Source organism: Hippocampus bargibanti, linkage group LG18 (genome assembly GCF_051943395.1).
Source record: "Hippocampus bargibanti isolate YZ-2025 linkage group LG18, ASM5194339v1, whole genome shotgun sequence".
Classification (NCBI taxonomy): domain Eukaryota; kingdom Metazoa; phylum Chordata; class Actinopteri; order Syngnathiformes; family Syngnathidae; genus Hippocampus; species Hippocampus bargibanti.
In genome coordinates, this window is record NC_142751.1 from 13,938,243 (window position 1) to 13,963,817 (window position 25,575).

At 44.9% G+C, this 25,575-nt stretch overlaps 1 protein-coding gene across 5 annotated transcripts; it reads right to left on the minus strand.

The window, feature by feature from the left end:
• Nucleotides 1-458: 458 nt before the first annotated feature.
• Nucleotides 459-25,313, minus strand: myo18b (myosin XVIIIB). Of its 5 annotated transcripts, none has more exons than XM_089020673.1 (43): nt 25,187-25,277; nt 24,932-24,990; nt 24,517-24,664; nt 23,532-23,669; nt 22,516-22,857; nt 21,228-21,291; nt 21,047-21,159; nt 20,609-20,776; nt 20,319-20,529; nt 20,092-20,234; nt 19,920-20,020; nt 18,876-18,939; nt 18,671-18,815; nt 18,403-18,573; nt 18,193-18,283; nt 17,635-17,827; nt 17,488-17,568; nt 16,488-16,608; nt 16,261-16,408; nt 15,072-15,255; nt 14,841-14,994; nt 13,943-14,052; nt 13,585-13,650; nt 13,390-13,518; nt 12,282-12,425; nt 11,416-11,505; nt 10,752-10,871; nt 10,397-10,502; nt 9,542-9,666; nt 8,831-8,985; nt 8,034-8,157; nt 7,767-7,961; nt 6,883-6,993; nt 6,685-6,789; nt 6,444-6,614; nt 6,255-6,368; nt 4,718-4,834; nt 4,563-4,646; nt 4,349-4,486; nt 4,069-4,254; nt 2,910-3,043; nt 2,661-2,813; nt 459-1,501 (listed from the first exon to the last, which is right to left on the minus strand). In XM_089020673.1, exons 3-43 carry the CDS (start codon nt 24,553-24,555, stop codon nt 601-603), a joined length of 6,249 nt encoding a protein of 2,082 aa, XP_088876799.1. In that variant the 5' UTR covers nt 24,556-24,664; nt 24,932-24,990; nt 25,187-25,277; the 3' UTR covers nt 459-600. The 5 variants fall into 5 exon arrangements, with proteins under 5 accessions (XP_088876799.1, XP_088876797.1, XP_088876798.1 ...); XM_089020671.1 differs by having other exon boundaries at nt 22,516-22,860; XM_089020672.1 differs by lacking the exon at nt 24,932-24,990 and having other exon boundaries at nt 22,516-22,860; nt 25,187-25,313.
• Between the last annotated feature and the right edge of the window lie 262 nt (nt 25,314-25,575).

Here is a 25,575-nt window from a genome sequence, read left to right on the forward strand (position 1 = left end):
TTTTACAATTTTATTTTATAATTTAATAACTTAATTTATATAAAAATATCTAAATTATTATATTATATATTATTATTATATTAGTATTTATGTAATTTGTGACATTAATAATAATACATTTCATTTCTAAGCGCCTTTCAAAAATCTCAAGGTCACTCTACAGTCCCAAGTTTTTCTGTGGGTGAGCAGCGGCAGCCACACGCGCCGGCATTCACTCAACCCGGAAGTAAATCGGATAAAATAGTAAGACAAATAGATAGAAAGCTAGCTAGCAAGCTAATAGAAAGCTACTAGCTAGCCAGCTAGATAGCTAGCCAGCCAGATAGCTATTGTACGGTATTACAGAAAAGACAGAGAGAATTGAACTCTGAAGGTCACTTTCCAGTCACAGGATAAGTTTCTTCCTGTGGGTGAGCAGCGGCAGCCACTACAAACATTTTGAAATTGATATTTTATAATTGAATTTGAGATTTTCTATATTTCTTTCAATTTTTTTTACTTTTCAAAAATGGTGATTTTTCTAAATGTTTTTTTTTTTAATCTAAAATGGTGAGACAGCAGGTTTCTAAGCATGCGCTAATGCTAACATGCTAACATGCATTAGTCGATTTCCTTTTTGAGGTACTTTCTCATTACGGAGACCACATCACCGCTCTCTGCGTCATCGCCGTCGCCGCCGCCGCCCTCGCTACCCTCCGCCTCCAGTCGTTCCCCCTTTGGGCGGTCCGAGCGTCGTCGGGGTCTGGTGGGCTCGCAACTTCCCGCCGAGCTCCCGGATGACTCCGTGTCGGAGCTTTTCCGGCGTCGGGTGGACGGCGGCAATTCGCCAAAGTGGACGCTAAGCGCCCGACGGCCGCCGCCGCCGCGCAACGAGCCGGTAATGCTGCCGGCTGACTGAGCTCTACGGATGCCGGGCGAGCCGGCGGACATGTTGGATATCACAGAGCTGGCGTCCGTCCAGTCCTGGAAGACCCCGATTTCAGGGGGCGGGGCTTCCTCGGAGACGCCGTCTTCCGGGATGGCCAAAGCGGGGCGGCGTCGGGTTGGCGAACGCTCATGTCGGACGGGCGGGTGTCGGTGGGCGACGTTGGCGGAGGCGAGCGATGAAAGGCGGGGCAAGGATGGGAGTGGCGTCGGGGAGTTCAAGCGCAACGTCGTAGCGGAGGAAACGAGCGCTAGCGTGTCACAAACGGAACGAGCGCTCGAGGAGCGGGACAGGACGGGCGACGTGGGTTTCAGGATACCCGGGCGAGCTTCGGGAAGTTCGCCCGACGCCAAGGAGAGCGCAGAAGCCCGGCGCCGCAGAGCGGACGCCGCTGTGGTTTGATAAGCGGGAAGCGATACGGCGCTCGCCGTTTCGCCGCGGGTGTCCGCGTCGCCCCCCGCGCGCCGTTTACGAAGTCCTTCGAGAAGTTCGGAAAGAGCAGACGAGGACGCCGCCCGGGCGAGACGTCCTCCTGGTAGCCCCGCGGATGAGTCGTCCTCATCTGGGTCACAGGAGCTGCACAAACGAGCGACATCGGCGAATGACACACGACACCTGTCAATCATTCCCGGATTTCAAGATCAATATACTTCTAATATATTTTATATCAAATACGCTTTTTTGTCTTTTCTGGTACCCAATAAGGCGCACCCCCAATGAATGGTGTACAGTGATTCCTTGGCTTACGAACTTAATTGGTTCCCAGAGTGTGTAAGGAGAAAAGTGTGTATCCCAAAAATTAATTTCCCATAGGAAACCATTAAAATGAGAATAATCCGTTCCCAGGTCCCCATAAAACATAATTTTCTACTTTTTAAGCCTTAAAACTACACAAAATATACCTTATTTTATGTGTAATAAATGTGCTACGGTATTATAATTAAAGAAATAAACTGTACTATATAATAAAGTCATTTTATTTACTTTTGTGATGGTTGGTGGTGGCTTGATGGAATGGAGTGGCCAATTTCATCAGCATTAAACACTTGATGAGGAGCATAGACTTCTTCTTCCATCTTGAGAAATGATCTCTTGTAGGTGCTTTCTCTGCGATAATTTTACCTTGTTCCTCATCAATTGTGTTCTGTTTAGCTAGCTTGATAGCTTTTTTGCATCAAGTGTACAGATGGCTTGTGCGGGTTATTTGTGGAGGCTGATTGATGGGAATTTTAACCTTGCAGTCGACACTCTGCCTTTCAACAATCAAAGTTGAAACAAGTCCAAATATCACTGTTTTCTATCCATTTTCTCACTCTCTCTCTGTCGTCTGCCTGTCTCTTTAATGTTTAAACCGCCTCCCCTTACCGCTGAGGTATTGACCAATCAGGTGGCTTTAACCGACGACTGGGGGCGGGGAATAGAGGACCAAAACAAGTCGGCTGCCATTTTCTTGTTAGGAAAACGGGCTCGTTCGCGAACGACTAATCACTCATTGTGGCACTCCGTGTGTATCCCGAAAAATAGTTCGTATGCCAAGGTAAAAATTTAATAAATTTAACGTTCGTAAACCGAAAAGTTCGTAAGCCAAGGTATCACTGTATATGGGATGGATGCCACTACTCACCCGCAGAAGAAAATATCCTGTGACTGTAAAGTGTCCTTGAGAGTTTTGAAAGGCGCTTATAAATGAAATGTATTATTATTATTACTATTATTAATCGTCACGTTGTCTTACCGGAAACTGTATGTGCTGTCGGAGTCGGCCGCCGACCGGCGCCCCCCCGGGGGGCCACCACCGGGTGATCCATTAACAACGGAGTCGCCTACGGCCGTCCTTCGTCGCCCTGGGATACCGTCGCCCGTTTCCACGGTCCCCACGGAGCCGTCGCTGGATTCAAAGTTTTCACCGACAAACAGCTAAGTTGGATGCAAGCCACGCCCACACACATTTTCATTCGCTCTTAGTTTATGGGGGCGGGGTTACCTGTCACTGTCGCTGTCATCACTGGACCGGACCTCCTCCAGGGCGGCCTGTAGATCGACGATGCGACGGATGGATGTCTCCAGGTCCGCCTGTAACGTCTGGCGGATGGCCGTCAGCTCCTCCACCTGCATCTCCTAACGATAAACAGTGATGATGTCATCGCTCATGAGTCTTGTTGTCATGGCAATAACGAAAACACCACCGTGTTCACCTTGAACACTCAATGAGGACGAGAACGTGCGTGCGTGTTTGTTGGTTCTGTGCGTTCATGCGCCGGGTTTTGCGTGTTCTTGAGTCTGTATATTTGTGTTTTTGTGTGCATGTGAATGTGTGTGTGTATACATATATACATATAATTGTGTGTATATTGTAGATAGCTAGCCAGCTAGATAGCTAATATATAGCTAGCTAGATAGCCAGCAAGACAACTAATAGATAGCAACCAGATAGCTAGCTAAGTAGCCAACTAGCTAACCCGGAAGTAACTCAAATAGATAGAAAGCTAGCTAATATATAGCTAATAGATAGATAGATATCTAGCCAGAAAAAAAAAAAAAAAAAAAAATATATATATATATATATATATATATATATATATATACACACACACGCACACACACACACACACACACACACACACGCACGCACGCACGCACGCACACACACACACACACACACACACACACACACACACACACACACACACACACACACACACACACACACACACACACACACACACACACATACATACATACATATATATATACATATATACACATATATATATATATATTCCCATGGCATCTATCTGGCTAGATATCTAGCTGGCTAGCTATTAGCTATATATTAGCTAGCTTTCTATCTATTTGAGTTACTTATATATATATATATATATATATATATATATATATATATATATATATATATATTTCCATGGCATCTATCTGGCTAGATAGCTAGCTGGCTAGCTATTAGCTATATATTAGCTAGCGTTCTATCTATTTGAGTTACATATATATATATATATATATATATATATATATATATATATATATATATATATATATATATATATATATATATAGTTTTTTTTAATGTTTGTGTTTTGGTCCAAAATGGTAAAGAAGTGGCTGGGGCAGGACGTCGCCAGCTTTACCAGCTCCATGCGTCGTCTCGCGCTGTCCTGCTGCCGTTGGCTCAGATCCTCCATTTCCACACGCATGTCCTGAAGACGCTGTTGGAAGTACCGAGCGTTGTCACGCTCGCGAGCCTCCGACTGCGCGCTCTGCTCCAGCTCCTCTCCCAGACGCACTACGCTATCGCGCAGCCGCAACACCAGCACCTGCGCAGACACATACACAAACGCACGATAGTAGTTCGGGTACCGTAGTGTGCTTCTGGTTCCACACGGCGGCGCCAAACTTCAACTGTCTCACCTCAAATCTTTTGACTTGACCTTTACTGAACTCCAGCTTGTTCTCAAGGTCGCACACATGCGCTTCCTGCTTGCTGACGATGCTGCGCCCCACAGTGGATGATTCCATGAAGCGCACCCTGGACACCTGCTTCTGGAGCTAAAATGGCAGAAAACACTCAAATGGCAAACAGGAAGTTGTGGGATGAAGATGGAGGAGGAAGGGGCGTGGCTACCTCCTCCTGGAGGCCTTGTCGTTGCTTCTTCACATCCTCCAGCTCCGTTTGTAATTCTCGGATCTGACCGATGTCGCTGGAGGACTGGAAAGGTCAAAGGTGACGTTTCAGTAAAAAAAAAAAAAAAACACACAAAATGAAATTAAAAGGACAACCTGTGCGATGAGAGCTTTATGTTTCTGCATCAGTTGGTTGAGGTCATCCTGGTCTTCTTCCAGACGTTTGAGAAGGTCAACATTCTCTCGCCGGAGGACGGAGAGTTCCTCGTCCGCCTGGAGAGACAAACACTCACATTCATTGGGTGGATCGGGTCGCTTGAATGGCTTCTGATTGGATATGAGGCTCTCACTGTCCGACTTCAATGGAAAATAAAATAATAATAATAATAATAATAATAATAATAATAATAATAATAATAATAATAATACATTTCATTTCTAAGCGCCTTTCAAAACTCTCAAGGTCACTTTACAGTCACAGGATCGGTTTTTCTGCGGGTGAGAAGCGGCAGCCACATGCGCCAGCGTTCACTCAACCCGGAAGTAACTCAAATAGATAGAAAGCTAGCCAGCTAGCAAGCTAACAGATAGCTAATAGATACCCAGCTAGACAGTTAGCTAACAAGCTAGTCAGCCATATAGCTAATAAATACCCAGCTACATAGCTAGCTAGATAGCTAATAGATTGCAAATGGATAGTAAATAGATAGCTAGGTAGCTAGATAATAGAAGCTAGGTAGCTAGACAGATAGCTAATAGAAAGCAAATAGATAGCAAAAGGATGGCTAGCAAGGTAGCTAGCTAATAGCTAGCTAGCTAACTAGACAGCAAGTATATAGAAAATGGATAGCAAATAGATAGCCAGCTAGGTAGCTAGCTAGATAGCAAATGGATAGCCAGCTAGGTAGCTAGCATTGGCACGGCCCAAGCCACTCTCGAGAACTTGCACACATAGCGATATTTTACGTTTTAAGACTCGCACTGAATATTCAGGAAGTCTTGTTTTCGAGTTGATGACAATGCCGTAAGTGACGTCACGGAGGGAACGCCCCTGACCGAGAAAGCGACACACAATGCATTGTGGGTACTTTTTTTCATCTGAAAACACCGTGTTGATGGCGAAATTAGAAGGAAAACTACATAAATAACGCGATGGTGAATCGTTGTGTGTTGCACCAAGACTACTATTTGATACTAGTTGACACAAATTCCCAGCAGACAATGGAGCTTGGGCGCCATTTTGTGCATTTTCATTAGAGTCCAGGCGGCTGGAATTGATACGGAAGGACTTCTTTAATCGATTGCAAACATTTATGCTTTCCGCTTCAGAACTATTTGAATCATATTCATAACTGGATGAGTAACAAGAAAGCATCTTCTCCGAATCTGAACTCTCTGAAGCCATTGTTTTGATTCTGGAGCAAGGCAGTGTGTGATCAATAGTGACGTCATGAACAAGGGGGCGGGGCTTTCTGAATCTGCCCAGTTCCGAGCTCATTTTGTGGCAGTTTTGGGACACTTGAAGTCATTTTTATTGGTGTTTTGCATTTGACTAAAAATGTCAGTGTTTTGGGTATTTTAGATGCTATAAAGCGTTTTTCTGATGTCAGTTAGGAAACAAAAAAATGGTGTCGGTTGTCCTTTAACTGATGTGAGTGTAAGTGTGCCTGAAGATGAGGAAGATGTTTCGGACCAAAGTCTTCATTTTGCAGATGTCCTCGAGTTGAACCTGAACGTCCTCCAGTTCCTGCGTCAAGGTGGTCTGGAGGGTCTCCACCTCCCGTCTTCGGGATTCACTCTCCTCCAACTACAAAGACCAAAACCAGATCCACGTGAGTGTCCGTCACACAGCCGGTATTGTCCCGACTTCCACATCACAGACCTGACAGTGAAGTCTCTCCAGTTGCTCCTTGGTCTCACTGTCGAGGATTTTCCCGCTTTGTCCTCCACCGTGGACGCCGTCCAGCAGGGTCTGGGCATCGGCCAACAGGGCGTGAGTCCTTTTCAGGTCTCGCCTCAGCTTCTTCTCCACGTCAAAGTCGCGGTGGCCCACCTGGACGATTAGGTGAGCCATCACGACTCGCCCTCTTCCGGAAACTGATTTACGTGCTAGCGTGTAAGACCTGTTCGCAAAGTGTGGCGACCAGTCCTTCCAGATCATGCTTCTCGTGTATGACCATTTGCTTCTCCTCATATTCCTGCTCCAGTTGCATCTCCAGCTGTCTTAGCTGGTGTGGAGACAAAATGGCGGCGTGGTTTTCACGAAATGGATGCTAATGGAGCTAAGGTGGTTCAAAGTGGCAACATGGCCGCCAGCGTACCCGTCTCTGAGACGACTTGTGAACATCCTCAAGCTCTTCCTCTTTGTCCTCCAGCTCCTTTTGGTGCATTTGCTTCACTCGAGCCATCTCCAACTCCATACGCTCTTGAACCTGAAGCGTAGCAGCGTCATGACACATTATGACTCGCAACTAACTCAACCAATCCTCTCAAAATTGTGATAAAAGCGCTGAGAACAACCGCTAAAAAAATAACCGAGCTAGGTACCTAGCTAGCTACCGAGGTACCTAGATAGATAGCTACCTAGGTAGATAGATAGCTAACAAGCTACCTACCTATCTCGCTAGCTAGGTACCTACCTCACTAGCTAGGTACCTACCTAGTTAGCTAACGACCTAGCTAGCTACCTACCTAGCTAGCTAACTACCTAGTTAGCTAACGACCTAGCTAGCTACCTACCTAGCTAGATAGCTACCTACTTAGCTAGCTACCTACCTACCTACATAGCTAGTTAGGTACATAGCTAGTTAGGTACCTAGGTAGCTACCTACATAGCTAGCTAGCTACCTACCTAGCTAGCTACCAAGGTACCTACCTAGATAGCTTCCTACCAAGCTGCCTACCTAGCTAGATACCTAGATAGCTAGCTATCTACCTAGGTACCTACCTAGCTAGCAACCAAGGTACCTACCTAGATAGTTTCCTACCGAGCTACCTACCTAGCTCGATACCTAGATAGCTAGCTAGCTACCTAGATAGCTAGCTAGCTAGCTAGCTACCTATGTACCTACCTAGCTAGCTACATTGATAGATAGCTAGCTAGCTACCTAGGTACCTACCTAGATAGCTACCTACCGACCTACCTACCTAGCTAGATAGCGACAAGTAGATATAGCTAGCTAGATTCTGGAAAATGTTGACTGACCTGCTGCTGCTGTTCAGCGCTAGCCGTCAGTTTGGCCACCTCTTCAACACGCTCGCCAGCCGCTGCCTCCAGGTGGCGCACTTTTTTCTTCAACTCAGGCACCGAGTCGGCCGTCAGATTGACGCTGAGGTCACGAATCTGACTACACAACTCGTCTTTCTGTTTCTGAAAGCGACACGCCTCCGTCCGACTCTCCTGCCAACAAACGCAAATTTGTTGAGTGCGCCCGACTTCCGAAAAGATACGGCGGGGTTTGCCGCAACTCACCTCGAGGTCTCGACGCAGTGCGAAAATCTGCACACCCAGCGCGGTGTTCTCCTGTAGGGTTTTGTCTTTCAGCTCCCGCTCGTTTTCGGCTTCCCCTAACGCCGCAGCCAGTTCGCCGTCAAAGCTGAGGGAATTAGTATCAAGGCAGTGTAGACTGCAAGGTTAAAATATCCCATCAATCAGGCTCCCCAAACAACCCGCATAAGTCATCTGAACACTTGATGCAAAAAGCTATCAACCCAGCTAAACAGAGCACAATTGATGAGGAACTAGATAAAATTATCGCAGAGAAAGCACCTACAAAGGATCATCAGGCTCCATTCCTCATCATGTGTTTAATGCTGAGGAACCCGGCCACTCCATTCCATCAAGCCATCAACGACCATCACAAAGGTAAATAAAACAACTTTATTATACAGTACAGTTTATTTCTTTAATTATAATACCATAGCACATTTATTAAAATAAATAATAAAAAAAGGTATATTTTGTGTAGTTTTAAGGCTTATTTAGTAGAAAATTCTGTTTTATGGGGACCTGGGAACGGATTATTCTTATTTTAATGGTTTCCGATGGGAAATAAATTTTTGGTATACACACGTTTCACCTTACACACTGTCTGGGAACCAATTAAATTCGTAAGCCAAGGTATCACTGTAATTTCATTACATGTTCCTCAGAAAGCCAATGTTTACATTTTTTTTGAGTTCTTACATTAAACGCTAATTAACACACTAATTAGCAAGTTTAGCAGTGCGGAAAACACGAAAAACAACCGGCTCATTGTTGTAACTCACCGTCGTCGTTTGCGTTCCAGTTGGTGTGTCCGATTATGCAAGTTGTCTGTCATCACCCTGGCGTCGTGCAGTTCATTCGCCAAGCGCCGGTTGTGACGTTTTAGGTCAGTAGCGGTACGCTTGGACTCGTCCAATTGAGCCTGTAAGGACGCCACCTGGAGGCAACGGGAGGCATTACAACAAGAGCTGGAATTCTATCTATTTGCTATCTATTAGTTGGCTACCTATTTGCTATCTATTAGCACATATAGCTATGTAGCTGGCTATTTATTAGCTATATGGCTGTCTAGCTAGTTAGCTAACTGCCTAGCTGGCTATCTATTTGCTATCTGTCTAGCTAGCTATGTAGCTGGCTATTTATTAGCTATATGGCTATCTAATAATAATAGCTAATAGCTAGCTAGTGCTAATAGATAGCAAATTGATAGATAGCTAGAGATAGAGCTAATAGATAGCTAGTTAGCTAGAGCTAGTAGTGATTATCTAGCTAGTTAGCTAACTGTCCAGCTGGCTATCTATTAGCTAGCTGGCTAGCTTTCTATCTATTTGAGTTAGTTCCAGGTTGAGTGAACGCTGGCGCGTGTGGCTGCCGCTGCTCACGCACATAAAAAACGATCCTGTGACTGTAAAGTGACCTTGAGAGTTTTGAAAGGCGCTTAGAAAGAGCTCGGTGAATTTTGGCAATTGAAATTTTTCCGCGTCATTGCTAACCTTCGCATCCACCTGCTGCCGTGCTTGCCGCTCCGCGTCCACTTTTTCTTCCGTTTGCTGCAGACGCCGACGAAGGAAGTCAACCTCCGTCTGGCAACACTCCAGCTGCAGGACCAGCTCGCTCTCTATGGGATGTCAAAAATGATCTCAAAACTAGCTTTCTATCTATTTGGGTTACTTCCGGGTTGAGTGAACGCTGGTGCGTGTGGCTGCCGCTGCTCACCCACAGAAAAACTTATCCTGCGATTGTAAAGTGACCTTGAGAGTTTTGAAAGTCGCTTATAAATGAAATGTATTATTATTATTATTATTATTAGCTATCCAGCTAGCTATCTGTTAGTTATCTATTAGATAGCTAGCTTTCCTACTGAGTTACTTAGCTATCTATTAGCTGTCTATTAGATAGTTAACTTTCTAGCAGAGTTACTTCCGGGTTGAGTGAAGGCCTAGCTAGCTCTCTGTTAGCTATCTATTCGCTAGCTAGCTTTCTATCCGAGTTACTTCCGGGTTGAGTGAACGCTGGCGCGTGTGGCTGCCGCTGCTCACCCACAGAAAAACTTGTCCTGCGATTGTAAAGTGACCTTGAGAGTTTTGAAAGGCGCTTAGCAATGAAATGTATTATTATTATTATTATTATTATTATTATTATTATTAAATAGCTTGGCTGCAGAAATTGGACGTCGGCCATGAATGGCTACATCCCCTGCCGGCAGTAAAAGACAATCTTCCTTTGTTCACCGTGTCCGACCGAACATCTCTGACAACCCCAAAGGTTCTAGACCAGGAACTGGTGAGCTAACTGCTAGCAAGAAAGAAGCGACACCCTAGCAGAACTCGGAGGACATAACAACCAACCTGTTCCTGCCGTTTTCTGACTTTCCAGCCTGCGAATCTTCTCGCGTTCCTCTTCCAGATTTTTCTCCAGTGTTTCCATGGCAACCTTGCATTGGTCCAGGCGAGCCTGAAACGGTGGTGCATTTACAGGAAGTGGTTAATCAAGTGCTTGCTAGAGAGAGCAAATACAGTAAAGTCTCGTTATATCGATATTCAAGGGAGTCCGAAAAAATATCGATATAACCGGGACTATCGATATATCCGATATCGATATAACGAGACTTTACTGTAGTTCAAAAGGTGGAACCAGGAAGTAAACAGGAAAGGGGTCAAACGGAGCAGTTGGACACGGATAAAGTGTTGATGACCGGCTCACCAGCAGATCCTTGTTCTCCTTGCATAGCCTCAGCCTCTCGGCTCTCTCAACATCCAGCGCTTGACCCACCGCGTCGCCGCAGAAGCGCTCGTCGCTCAGCTCCGAAGTCACCGCTGTCAACTGCGCGTAAGCCCAATATTGTGATAATAATAATAATAATAATAATAATAATAATAATAATACATGTCATTTATAAGCGCCTTTCAAAACTCTCAAGGACACTTTAAAGTCACTGGATATTTTTTCTGCGGGTGAGCAGCGGCAGCCATACGCACCAGCGTTCACTCAACCCGGAAGTAACTCATAGCAAATAGATAGCCAGCCAGGTAGCTAGCTCATAGATAGCAAATGGATAGCCAGGTAGGTAGCTTGCTAGATAGCAAATATAAAGCACAGTCACATGATAAGTTTTTTTTGCGGGTGAGCAGCGGCAGCCACATGCGCCAGCGTTCACTGAACCCGGAAGTAACTCAAATAGATAGAAAGCTAGCTAGCCAATTGATAGCCAACAGATACCTAGCTAGATAGCCAGCCAGCTAGATAGTGAATAGATAGCTAGCAAGATACCTAGCTAGCCAGCCAGATAGCTAGCTAGCCATCGTGTGTGTGTGTGTGTGTGTGTGTGTGTGTGTGTGTGTGTGTGTGTGTGTGTGTGTGGGAGTACTTTAGTTTCGCAGGCGTCCACCGTTTGTCTCAAATCGTTTCGTTCTTTCTCAGACTTTTCTAAACGTCGTCTGAGCCCCGAAACCTCGTCCTGAAAACACACGTAAACATGATTTGTGGTCAGATAATCGATTTTAATTCTATGACCAATCGTAAAGAAGCGTAATTAACTTTTTCATGCGCGTGTGAACATGTATGTATGTATTAGTGATGTGTCGTTCGCGAACGAGCCGGTTCTTAGAGTCAGATATCTGATGTGAACAAAGAGAGCCGGTTCCTAACAAGGAGCCGGAAATGGGAGCTGACTTTTTTTGTCCTCTAATCCCCGCCCCTGGTCTTCGGTTAAAGCCACATGTGATTGGTCGATATCCGTGGTAGAGGAGGGAGGGGAGAATTATAAACACACGCAGCAGTGAGGGGAAGGGGGTGGGCCGGTGGGGGGTTATAGTAGACAGATGGACAAATGTTATTATTACATTATGCTGTTATTATTAATCAATTATGATATTTTTTACTAGTTGGTATGATCGCATTATTAATATGAAAAGCAATTCAATGACAGCTGATCATCAGACCAGAGTAACCACAGGGAAAGTCAAAGTTAGCATCCGCTAACTCTTTACACATATAAATCAAGCCATATAAATAAAAATATTTGATATAGTGTATTTTTTGACATGAGTAATTCGTTTTTCACATAATTTGACATGATTTTTGGTAGTTAATTAATTTAAGCAACAAAGAAAAAAAACAAATAAACCGAGGAGCCATTTGGGAGCCAAAAGAGCCGGATCTTTTTACTGAGTTGAGCAAAAAGAACGAACCGGCTCTCTGAAAAGAGCCGGAATTCCCATCACTAGTATGTACCTCTTTGGCGCGCAGCCTCTCGTTATCCATATTGACGTCCAGTAGCGGGCGCAGCCGACAGTAGAGCTTCCACCAGCTCCACTCCGAAACTCTGCGCAACGCTCGCAGGTTCCTCTGTAAACATCGTACGGCCATGTGCTGCACCTACAACCCCCCCCCCCCCCCCCCCCCCCCAACACACACACAGAATAACACTTCTTGTTTTTATACTTAAATTCACGTTTGTGACTGGATGGACGGTGAAATTGTGTTTCTGTAGTTCCTCAAAGAGCCACACGAGGGAGCCATAATCAAGGAGTGTTTGCATACAGTGATAGCTTGGCTTACGAACTTAATTGGTTCCCAGACAGAGTGTGGAAGGCAAAAAATGTGTATCCCAAAAATTTATTTCCTATAGGAAACCATTAAAATGAGAATAATCTGTTCCCAGGTCCCCATAAAACATAATTTTGGACTTTCTTATTATCTAAGCCTTAAAACTACACATAATATACCTTATTTTACGTATAATAAATGGGCTATGGTAAAGAAAAAAAACAGTACTATATAATAAACTTGTTTTATTTACCTTTGTGAGGGTCATTGATGGCTTGATGGAATGGAGTGGCCGGTTTCACTTATGCCTTCTTCTTTCACCATCTTGAGGAATGATCCTTGTAGGTGCTTTCTCTGCTATAATTTTACCTTGTTCCTCATCAGTTGTGTTCTATTTAGCTGGGTTGATAGCTTTTTGCATCGAGTGTGCTGATGGCTTGTGTGGGTTATCTCTGGAGCCTGATTGCTGGGATATTTTAACCTTGCAGTCTACACTCTGCCTTTGAACTATCAAAGTTGAAACAAGTCCAAATTTCACTGCTTTCTATCCATTTTCTCACTCTGCCTGTTTCTTTAATGGTTAAACCACCTTCCCTCCCTGCTGCGTTCTTGACCAATCACGTGGCTTTAACTGAAGACTGGGGGCGGGGAATAGAGGACAAAATAAATGTCACTCATTGTGGCAGCTCCGTGTGTATCCCGAAAAATAGTTCGTATGCCAAGGTAAAAAAATTCATAAATTTAACGTTCGCAAAACTGAAAAGTTCGTAAACCGAGGTATCACTGTACTGACCTTGAGCGTGCGGTACTTGTGTCTGGCCAGATGACCGATGCAAGCCGCCTGAAGGTGGACCAGCCAGCCCGTCACCTGAAGGTCCCGCTGGGCCTCTAGGTGGCGCAGAACGCCGCGTTTCATGAACACCTGACAGGAAACCAAACAAGTCAAACAACCACGTTGGTATGAAACAGGAAATGCCGGGATTCTGACCCGACTGGCGCCAACTGCGATGCTCTTGGGGTCCAGGTCCAAGTCGGCCAGAAGCTCATCCACGGCCTTAAAAAAAAGCAAGAAAGCAGAATTGTCTGGAGGATAAAGGGCATTTCATAATAATAATAATAATAATAATAATAATAATAATAATAATAATAATAGAGTGGTGCGAATGGCTGCCGCTGCTCACTCGCACAAAAATAGAAAAAGTTCTTATGCCTTGAGAGTTTTGAAAGGCGCTTAGAAATTAAATGTATTATTATTATTATTATTATTATCATAAATTTTATTTCTAAGCACTTTTCAAAACTCTCAAGGACACTTTCCAGGCATTTAAGGAGTCACATGACCCCACCTTCCTCTCATCGTGGCTGACAAACATCGAGGCGTAACGCTTCATGATGGGCGGCGACAATGCCTGGAAGTGACAGCGGAAGTCGCTCAGGGTCATGTGATCGGGGTAACCTGAAGGAAAATGAGCACATTGGTCAATAATAAATAATAATAATAATAAAAAATAATAATAATAATACAAACTAAATAAAAAATAGTGGTAGTAATGCTAGTAATAATAATAATCCATTTCAAGTGCCTTTCAAAACTCTCAAGGTCATGTGACAGTAACAGGATAAGTTTTTCTGTGGGTGAGCAGCGGCAGCCACACGCGCCAGCGTTCACTCAACCCGGAAGAACTCAAATAGATAGAAAGCTAGCTAGCTAATAGATAGCTAATAATAACCATAATGCGTACCTCAAATAGATAGAAAGCTACCGAGTTAGCTAACCGATAACTAATAATAATAACAATAATACGTAGCTCAAATAGATAGAAAGCTACCGAGTTAGCTAACCGATAACTAATACAGTAAAGTCTCGTTATATCGATATTCAAGGGAGTCAGAAAAAATATCGATATAACCGGGACTATCGATATATCTGATATCGATATAACGAGACTTTACTGTAATAATAACAATAATACGTAGCTCAAATAGATAGAAAGCTAGCTAGCTAGCTAATAGCTAAGAATAATAATGGGCAGCGCTTTATCGTCACCCAAACAGGAAAAAATAAAACCCAAACAAATTCAGAAATGGCGCTCTGTCATATTTTCAACTCGTGATCAATGAGTGAACAAAAAAGCTAACACTGATGCTAACAATAGTTTTGTTGTCTTATAACGAGGTTCTTGTTTCTGCTCACCAATTTTTATGGACACATCAAATAAACTGGTTAGCATTTGTGACGCTAACCTGTACGGTACACACGAAGCATAGACAGCGTCTGCGCTGCCTCCAGTTGAGCTCTTAGCTGGACTACGTCAAAAGCGCCGGTGGCGTCCATCTTGGCGCTTAAACACTGCAGGAAGACAGGCCTAGCGCGGCGCATTACGTTGACCAGAGCGTCCTGGGCGGGCGGGAAAAAGACGCTCACAGCTTCGACCACAGAGACGAAACTCGGAGGGGGCGTGGGGGGTCACTTACGGCTTGCAGCTTGATAGCGATGAAAGGCGAGTGCCTGCGAAGCGCCGCTACCCCGGCGCTGAGCGTCTTACGAATGATGCTGCTTCTCTGCAGGGAACGCTGGCTCCAGCCTTCAAGGCCGCAAACGCCGGCGCGTGCAGGAGCCGCACGCGCGCTCGGTGCGAACAGCGACTTGACCGCCACGCTATCGTTGGAAAAAAGAGAAATGATAGTCGTGGAAATCATGACTGTGTTGATGACAATGGGAAATGTGAGGTCCAAAACGACCGGATTTTCCGATGTATAAGGTAACACTTGATTTACGACCGAGTTGCGTTCCGACCAAACGGTCGTAAGTCAAAATGGTCGTAAGTCGAAATCCATTCAAAATGTTGAATAGAAACTTGGAGGCTAAATGACTCGCAAATTCCCCACTCTGGTGCCATCGCACAGTCGATTGCTGTGCGAGAGTGACATGCTCGCTGGCCAAAATTGTCGTACGTGTTGTCGGCCTGCTAGCGCGTTGCAGTGCCAGGCGTAGAAATAAAGTTTAAAAAATAGGGTCTGGAGGTCGTGATCGTAAGTACGGGTGGTCGTAAGTCGAGCTGGTCGTAAGTCGGGTGTTACCTGTATAAAGCGCACTGGACTAGAAGGCGCACCTTCAATGAATGAAAAATATTTCAACCCAGCTGAACAGGACACAATTGATGAGGAACTAGGTAAAATTATAGCAGAGGAAGCACCTCCAAGAGATCATTCCTCAAGATGGTGAAAGAAGAAGGCTACGTTCCTCATCAAGTGTTCAATGCTGATGAAACCGGCCAATCCGTTCAATCAAGTCATCAATGACCATCACAAAGGTAAATAAAACGACTTTATTATACAGTAGTTTATTTCTTTAATTACAAGACCATAGCACATTTATTACACATAAAATAAGGTATAGTTTGTGTAGTTTTAAGGCTTAGAAAAGTAGAAAATTATGTTTTATGGCGAGCTGGGAACGGATTATTCTCATTTTAATGGTTTCCTATGGGAAATTATTTTTTGGAATACACACTTTTCACCTTACACACTCTGTCTGGGAACCAATATGTACAGCGTACTACGACTTTTATACTGGAATTGTCATCATTCATCAGGCATCGAATAGGTTGACAGGTAGACCTCACTCCGCCCCCCCCACCACCTCGAACGTGCGACCACTCACATGTTGGAGCTGCACAGCAGTTCGGCGGCGTTTCCGCCAGCCGTGTTCTTATGCAGAACGTCAAACCATCCGCTCAGATCATAGCGGACGGGATCATTTCCCGTCAGGTGTTGAATTTCGCAGTGCAGAGGTTGCTCGCATTGACGCACTGGGTGGGACAAAGCCGTCAAAATGATCATAACGAATGTTGGAAAAAAAATCACGATGATCACGATGGTGCGCGTTACCGCTGTTGTTGTAATGACGGCATACGCGCTCCAGGGCGGCGCCCTCGTTGGAGGTTGGCGTCAACATCTCCTCATCGAACGTCCAGAGGAGACCACGAGGGGCGTCGCCACCTGCGCGTACCTAACGTACACGAGTGTGTGAAATCATGACCGCATGTTAGCATGTTAATAATAATAATCCATTTCATTTCTAAGCGCCTTTCAAAACTCTCAAGGTCACTTTACAGTCACAGGATCAGTTTTTCTGTGGGTGAGCAGCGGCAGCCACACGCGCCAGCGTTCACTCACCCAGGAAGTTACTCAAATAGATAGAAAGCTAGCTAGCGAGCTAAGAGATAGCTAATAGCTAGCTAGCTTTTAGTCCTTTTCATCCAAACGTCAAGTAGACTCCGTGACCTAGCTAGCAAGAAAGCTAGCCAGCTACATAGCTAACATATATACAGATAGATAGCTTGCCAGTCAGCTAGAAAACTAGCTAGCTTTTAGTCTTTTTCATCCTAACGTCAAGTAGGCTCGGTGACCTAGCTAGCTAGAAATCTATGCAGCTACATAGCTAACAGATATACAGATAGATAGCTTGCCAGGCAGCTAAGATAGCTTGGCAGCCAGCTAGAGAAATAGCTAGCTTTTAGTCCTTTTCATCCAAACGTCAAGTAGACACGTTGACCGAGCTAGCTAGAAAGCTAGCCAGCTACATAGCTAACAGATATACAGATAGATAGCGTGCCAGTCAGCTAGAAAACTAGCTAGCTTTTAGTCCTTTTCATCCTAACGTCAAGTAGGCTTGGTGACCTAGCTAGCTAGAAAGCTAGCCAGCTACATAGCTAACAGATATACAGATAGATAGCTTGCCAGCGAGCTCGAAAGATTTTAGTCCTTTTCATCCAAACGTCAAGTAGACTCAGTGACCTAGCTAGCTAGAAAGCTAGCTCGCTATATAGCCTCCATAGTGCCCACCGACGAGGTTTTTGGTTCCCGCACTGTTAGCACGCGAGCACACCTGAGGAGCTGGTTGGTCAATGGCGGACACGACATCGGCTGGGTTTGCTTCGGGCCAATTCAGCTCCACGTGAACGTTCTCCTGAAGACACGCGTGTGTTAATATTTTGTGCGGTTGCGCTCGGTTGTCCGTTCGGGCGTGCTACACCTGCGCGTATCTGTCCGTGGTGTTTGTGAAGGCGTTGGCGTATCGATGTTGCGCCAGTCGTTCTTGCAGGTAGTTGTGACAGAAATCGCTAAAGTTAGCCGCTCGTTGCTGCGCCGCGTGGCGAGGGTTCCGCAGGCCCGGTGCGTCCACTACCATCACGGATGCTAGCGCCAACTGCTGGCCGCTCAGGGATCTTCGGGCACACAGGTAGAGAGTCAACGTAACCCGTAAAAAAAATGTGGACACACAGTAATACATTTCATTTATAAGCGCCTTTCAAAACTCTCAAGGTCACTTCACAATCACAGGATCAGGTTTTCTGCGGGTGAGCAGCGGCAGCCACATGCGCCAGCGTTCACTGAACCGGGAGTAACTCAAATAGATCAAGTTAGCTAGCTATCTAATAGGTAACTAATAGCTAGCTAGCTAGCTAGCTAGGTATAGTCCTAAAACTCAATACTCTGTGGGTCTTGGAATTCAAGTGACAATGACAAAAACCCTGGCAATGGAGTGGACACATTTTTGCACATCGTCTAGCAGTGAATGAGTTAAACGCACCTGTTGATGAGTGACACGATGGCAGTGAATAGTTCTTCATAAAGACCGGATGCCATCCCGTCGATGCACTGCGCTGCCGTCATCCTGGGACCTGATTGCAAAATCGTCATGGTAATAACCCAAACCTAACCCGTGCTAAATGCTAAGCTAATTTAGCACTTCACCCTGTTCGTTTTTAGATGCTAATATTAGCACGTGAGCTTTTCTCACCTTCTTCCACTTGGGGGATGCTACTATGCTCTCTGGCGCCCCCGGTGGCCCTCTGGAGTAGTTGCCTGAGGTGATGCTTGAAGATGAAAGTGTGAAACTCCTCGCCGTCAAAGCCTAGCACGCAGCTAGCCGCCTGAGCGCTGTCAAAATTTAAAAACTGTCTCCGCCCCACTGACAACACACACACGCACAGCCTATTAGACTTCTACTACCAATCACCTTCCACTTCCTGTTTGTCACCAAAGCAACCCGCAACCAGGTGGGTTACCTTTGCAGGCCCCCGCGGCCCCCAAATGGTATATCCCGGCTAGCACATGCCAGATGGCCGTTTGCTCGCCGGTACTGAAGCCCAGCGTGTCCATAGCAACCTGGAGCTTGGCGAAGGCCACGGAAGCTCGTTGTTTTTCTTCCACCTGACGACAAATAGGCGGAAGGTCAACACGTACTGACGTTGATGATGTCACAGGGTGTACCTTGGTCGGGGGGGCGATGCCGAAAGAATGGCGCTCTGGAATTTGGTGAAGTTGCAGTTCTGACCTGATGAGGAAGCCTTCGCATTAGTATCATGACAAGTTCATTTTGGTCAAACTACAAATGTGTTTTTTTTTGAACAACAAAAGCATCAAAGTTGGAATTATCATTAGCATCAATTCAACGCTTGTTGCGAATGGTGGGCCTTCTCTGCTGGCCATGTACGGTAATTTTTTTAATTAAATAAAATACAGAGCATATAATATCTGTTAAAAACAATTTTGACAGACCAGATTAATTTTTTGAGAGAAATCAAATATTAGCACTGTCGCTAGCTACCTATTCATCAATATAATCGTGAGCAACGACGTCACCAGAAGCACTGTTAGCGTCCTCCTTAGTGTCCTATTAGCCTTCTACTGTACAGTTTTTTTTCTTTAATTATTATACAATTGCACATTTATTATACATAAAATAAGGTATATTTTGTGTATTTTTAAGGCTTATTTCGTATAAAATTATGTTTTATGGGGACCTGGAAACAGATTATTCTCATATTTAATAGTTTCCTATGGGATATTAATGTTTGGAAGACACACTTTCACCTTACACACACTTTCTGGGAACCAATTAAGTTCGTAAACTGAGGTATCACCGTATGGCAATCATTAATGTTACTTCCGGGTTGAGTGAACGCTGGCGCGTGTGGCTGCCGCTGCTCACCCACAGAAAAACGTATCCGGTGAATGTAACGTGACCGTGAGAGTTTTGAAAGGCGCTTATAAATGAAATGTATTATTAGCATTTAAAGTTATTTCCTGCCCAACAGCACCCTCTAGTGGACGTGTAGTAATATCACACCACTCGCAGCTGATTGATTCAGACATAGCACTACTGAAGGCCTAGGAGTGACATGCACGGCCCGCTACTGCGTTTGTATATTCATCAATATTATCGTGAGCAACGACGGCGCCAGGAGCACTGTTAGCATCCTCCTTGGTGTCCGATTACCCATCGTTGTTATTGCAGGATTTGCTAGCACTTACCTCATCTCCATGCTAAGTCCAGCTAGCATCTGCGAGAAAACCAGGAAGTTGCTCTCTCCCGCCGTCGGGTGACAAACCCGCCATTTATCCAACATCATGGTCTGAGGCGGGAAAAGGGAAGGTCAGTTTTGACGCTAGGGGCGGTAGCTACACGCGTGTGCGTGTAAAATACCTGAAGGTGTCCGGCGGCGATTCGTCCAGCGTGATTCAAGTCCAAGGAGAAAAGCATCGCGAAGCGCGACGAGGCATCGGCGTGGGACGAAGCCACGCAGCCGAATGATTTCAATACCGTAAACATTGCCTGCACGCGATCCACTGGAAGACAAAAACAAAAACAAAATGGCGGTTTAGTTTCCTGTTTGGGAATTCCTACTTCCTGTTTACATCGGCCAGACTGACCGCTCACGTTAGGTCCGGCGATTCCAGCTTGTTTGAGCAACGCGACGGTGAAGGCCTGGCAGGCGGTTGTCTTTCCCGTGCCGCTGCGACCGATCGCGCAGACGCAATGGTCCCGACGGGAGTCCACCACCGATACGTAAAGTCGCTTGACCAGGGCTGACAAAGCGGGCGGTGCTTCCCAACATGAATCGCCACGCCGGGATTTCGGGGCCTAGCATAGCGCGAGTATGCTAACATCAAAAATGGCCGCCGACATGAGTGAAAATCAATGCAGTGAGAGGTTGCGTCACCTTGCTGTGAGTCTGCAGGGGTGGCCAGAAGTTAATCAGGTTGGGTCCCGCGTGCGTTAGCGGCATGTTAGCCTTAGCGCGGCTAATTAACGTGTGCAAGATGCTGCTCTCGTTGACGCTCTCCAGTTCACTCAGGTCCTCGCAAAAGTCCAGGCGGGCGGGGTTGCACTGGTGGGATTCAGATGGTTGCCGTTGGTAACAGATTTTCATCAATGAATAATATACGGGTAACATCCGACTTACGACCGGCTCGACTTACAACCACCCGTACTTACGACCACGACCACCAGACCCTATTTTTAACGGAGTGTGCAAGTCATCTCTATTCAACATTTTTGAATGGATTTCAACTTACCACCCTTTTAACTTACGACCGTTTGGTCGGAATGGAACTCGGTCGTAAATTGGATGTTACCTATATTTGCATAATTTTCTGACTTTGTCAATCTGGTCTTCGGCGACGTCGACCAAAGAGCCGTCGGTGTGGAGGCGGAGTCTCACGCGACCTTGGGGAAGGTCGGGCGTCCCTTCATCGGGTTTCAACTGAGTGGCTGAAACGGAAGACATTTTTGAATCGTCACGCAGATCATCAGAGCGATCTGTGGAAGGGTTGACTTACCGAGCGTGAATCCGTCCTTGTGCACGTACCAAACCGGGTCCGCCTCGTACCAAACATCCTTCACCTGACAAGCACATCACACACACACACACACATGTTGTTATTTTGATTCTTTCGGGATGACAAAATTTTGTATGGACTACAATAGAAGAATAGAAGTCTAAGATGGCACCCAAGTAGGCATCTCTTTTCTATCTATTTGAGTTACTTCCGGGTTGAGTGAACGCTGCCGCAGGTGGCTGCCGCTGCTCACCCACATAAAAACATATCCTGTGACTGTAAAGTGACCTTGAGAGTTTTGAAAGGCGCTTGGAAATGAAATGAATTATTATTTTATCTAGTAGCTAGCTAGCTAGCTACCTTTCTCTTCTATTTGAGTGACTTCCGGGTTGAGTGAATGCTGGCGCATGTGGCTGCCGCTGCTCACCCACAGAAAAACAGATCCAGTGACTGTAAAGTGACCTTGAGAGTTTTGAAAGGTGCTTAGAAATGAGATGTATTATTATTATCATTATTGTGATTATATCTATTAGCTAGCTAGCTAGGTTTCTATCTATTTGAGTGACTTCCGGGTTGAGTGAATGCTGGCGCGTGTAGCTGCCGCTGCTCACCCACAGAAAAACATATCCTGTGACTGTAAAGTGACCTTGAGAGTTTTGAAAGGCGCTTGGAAATGAAATGAATTATTATTTTATCTAGTAGCTAGCTAGCTAGCTACCTTTCTCTTCTATTTGAATGACTTCCGGGTTGAGTGAATGCTGGCGCATGTGGCTGCCGCTGCTCACCCACAGAAAAACAGATCCAGTGACTGTAAAGTGACCTTGAGAGTTTTGAAAGTCGCTTAGAAATTAGATGTATTATTATTATTATTATTATATCTATTAGCTAGCTAGGTTTCTATCTATTTGAGTTACTTCTGGTTAGAGTGAACACTGGCGCATGTGTCTGCCGCTGCTCAACCACAGAAAAACCTATCCTGTGACTGTAAAGTGACCTTGAGAGTTTTGAAAGGGCTTAGAAATTAAATGTATTATTATTATTATTATTATATCTATTAGCGAGCTAGCTTTCTCTCTATTTGAGTTATTTCCGGGTTGAGTGAATGCTGGCGCGTGTGGCTGCCGCTGCTCACCCACAGAAAAACGTATCCTGTGACTGTAAAGTGACCTTGAGAGTTTTGAAAGGCGCTTAGAAATGAAATGGATTATTATTATTATTATTATTATTATTATTGAGTAGTTTTTCAATGTGTTTTGGGTGCATTCTGATGTAATGTTTGATCCAGTACCTCCCCCGTGTCACGCTCCATCACATTGGCGTCCGCTAGTCTTCCTTCCGGTTCCTGACGTTCCTCCAACATTTCCTCCACTTTCTCCTCCTCCTCCTTCTTCTGCAGATTCGCCTTCACCTCCTCAGACTCGCCCTTTCTTCGGTTATAGAGCTCCGGTGTGACCTCCTTTCGGGTTTCCGTCTTATTAGGGATGAGTGCGTTCCTCTGGAATGAGGCTGGATTGGGCGAGACGGCGGGACTTTGCTTTTCGGCTCGTAGTAACATCTCCGCTTCCAGGATGGGGGGAGTCTGATCGGGAAGCAGGAACTGCTGCACTAAGTTGTCTTTGAGTTTGCTTGGCTGCTGAAGAAAAAACAAACACACTTGAAGTGTGTATCCCAAAAATTTATTTCCCATAGGAAACCATTACAATGAGAATAATCCGTTCCCAGGTCCTCATGAAACATAATTTTCTACTTTCTAATTTTCTAAGCCTATACAAAATATACCTTATTTTATGTAGAATAAATGTGCAATGGTATTATAATTAAAGAACTAAACTGTACGGTATAATAAAGTTGTTTTATTGACCTTTGTGATGGTCGTTGATGGCTTGATGGAATGGAGTGACCGGTTTCATCAGCATTAAACACTTGATGAGGAACGTAGCCTTCTTCTTTCACCATCTTGAGGAATGATCCCTTTCTCTGCGATAATTTTATCTAGTTCCTCATCAAATGTGTTCTGTTTAGCTGGGTTGATAGCTTTTTGCATCCAGTGTTCAGATGACTTATGCGGGTTATTTCTGGAGCCTGATTACTGGGATATTTTAACCTTGCATTCTACACTCTGCTTTTGAACTATCGCGAACGACACATCACTCATTGTGGCAGCTCCGTGTGTATCCCGAAAAATAGTTCCTATGCCAGGGTAAAACGTTCATAAATTTAACGTTCGTAAACCGAAAAGTTCGTAAGCCAAGGTGTTCGTAAACCCAAGTATCACTGTATGTGACAATACCAAAAAACGCTCACCGGTTTTTCGTCTTTGGCGTCGGACTCCTTTTGTTTGGTTTCCTTCTCTGAATCTCGAACCAGTTGTTTGAGGAAGCCGCCCGAGAGGGCCGGGAGGGACGGCGCTGGGATGGGGGCTGGATGGTTCTCCTCTTGAATCTGGGGAGTCACATGACCAATTAGAATACAAACCATTCATTCAGTTACGATGGAGAATAAGAAGTTATCATATTTAAAACGTTTCATGCCGTTATATGCTTAGTCAACATGTGTGACATAAATACACAATTGAAGCACAGACAACCTGGGGTTAATCTGACACAGCTTGTTTTCTTTGTGGTTTGTGTCAAACCAGGCCATGCTAGCTAGTTAGCATTCCAAAGCTCTCACATAGCGGCACCCTTAACTGAGGTTGAGTTGGGACCACTGTAAATGACAATTGATACTTTTGAATAATAATAATAATAAATTGTACACGGTGAACAGAGGAAGATTGTCTTTTACTGCCGGCAGGGGATGCAGCCATTCATGGCCGACGTCCAATTTCTGCAGCCAAGCTATTTAATAATAATAATAATAATAATACATTTCATTTCAAAGCGCCTTTCAAAACTCTCAAGGTCACTTTACAGTCACAGGATAAGTTTTTCTATGGGTGAGCAGCGGCAGCCACATGCGCCATCATTCACTCAACCTGGAAGTAACTCAAATAGATAGAAAGCTAGCTAGCTAGCGAATAGATAGCTAATAATAATAATAGATAGCTAGCTAGATAGGTATTTAGCTGATAGCTAGCCAGACAGCTAAAACGCCAATAGATAGCAACTAGCTAGCATCATTTTGTGTTGTTGTGCATGGAGTACGGATTTTTTTTTTACAGCATTTGTGGAATGGGATCAGGGAACAGGATTTCCGCTGGCGTTTTTCATGCCAAAATTGCTGCCATCTGATTTCCCGTACGCGTGCGTCAACACCTACATATACACACACCATGCATGGAACGCACCTTCTTCTCCCAAAGTTTTAAGCGTGAGGACAGTGCCATGTTTGTGTGGTAGTGGTGGGCGGTTTAAGGAGTGCGTGGTGGTGGGGGGGGGGTGAGCCGGGTCAGGATCTGAATGACGGCAGCCTGGTGTGATGTCAGAGAGGGACACCTGACAAGTTGACACAAACACACACACACACACACACACACACACACACACATATTCCTGTTCCAATAGTTTTGTGAGTTCCGGATAAGGAGTGAGGACCACCGTTGCTAATAAGTTTAGAGACAAACTAGTGTTACATTTGAACACTAAATGTCACCCCTTTTCCCACTTCAACTTTTTTTTTAAAAGAAAGAAATAAAAAGTGGACTTGAAACTGAAATAACAGCAGGAGTGAGGTTTCTGAATGGGTACATTCAAAGTCCTCACCGTTATGGTGAATTTGGTAAAATATCGTTTTGCTTTTTGTGGGATGAACTTTTTCCTCTCTTTAACCATGCACGCACACACACACACACACACACACACACACACACACACACACACACACACACACACACACACACACACACACACACACACACACACACACACACACACATACATAAACACACAGTGACTAAAAGTGTGAAATGTGAAATGAAAAATGAACTCAAAGTGAATCTGGAAATTAAACAAAGTTACCTTTAAGGACGTCCACGGTTATCGAGGAAGGAGGACTGGACTTTGCGATCTGGTCTGCTAGCCTGAAGTGTCCAAGTGGCGTGACTCTTGACAAGCGACATGTCCTATAAATAAAATCTGAGGGGAGGGGGAAGGGCTGTTGAGAGGACTTTGTGTGTGTGTGTGTGTATGGGGGTAGGGGTATTCTGCCAAAAACGTAAAGGTGTCAATAATACATATAAGAAACATTCTTCCATGTTCTAAGACAGACAGAAAAATTGTCCGTTTGGACAAACATTCAATCACCCGAACGTATTTCCTATTTTTGAAACGACCTGTTTGGGTTGGAGGGTTCCCTTTTGAATGACAGCTGCAGCTGAACTGATCTGGATGGGGGGGGGGGGGGTCTG

Bases quoted from the DNA above. Each gene is read 5' to 3' on its own strand.
- myo18b (XM_089020672.1), bottom strand. From the start codon at position 24,555: ATGGCACTGTCCTCACGCTTAAAACTTTGGGAGAAGAAG. The intron at 21,160-21,227 runs GTAAGTCAACCC...CTTCCGTTTCAG, and splicing joins CAAGGACGGATTCACGCTCG to CCACTCAGTTGAAACCCGAT. The intron at 4,487-4,562 runs GTAGCCACGCCC...CTGCCATTTTAG, and splicing joins GACAAGGCCTCCAGGAGGAG to CTCCAGAAGCAGGTGTCCAG.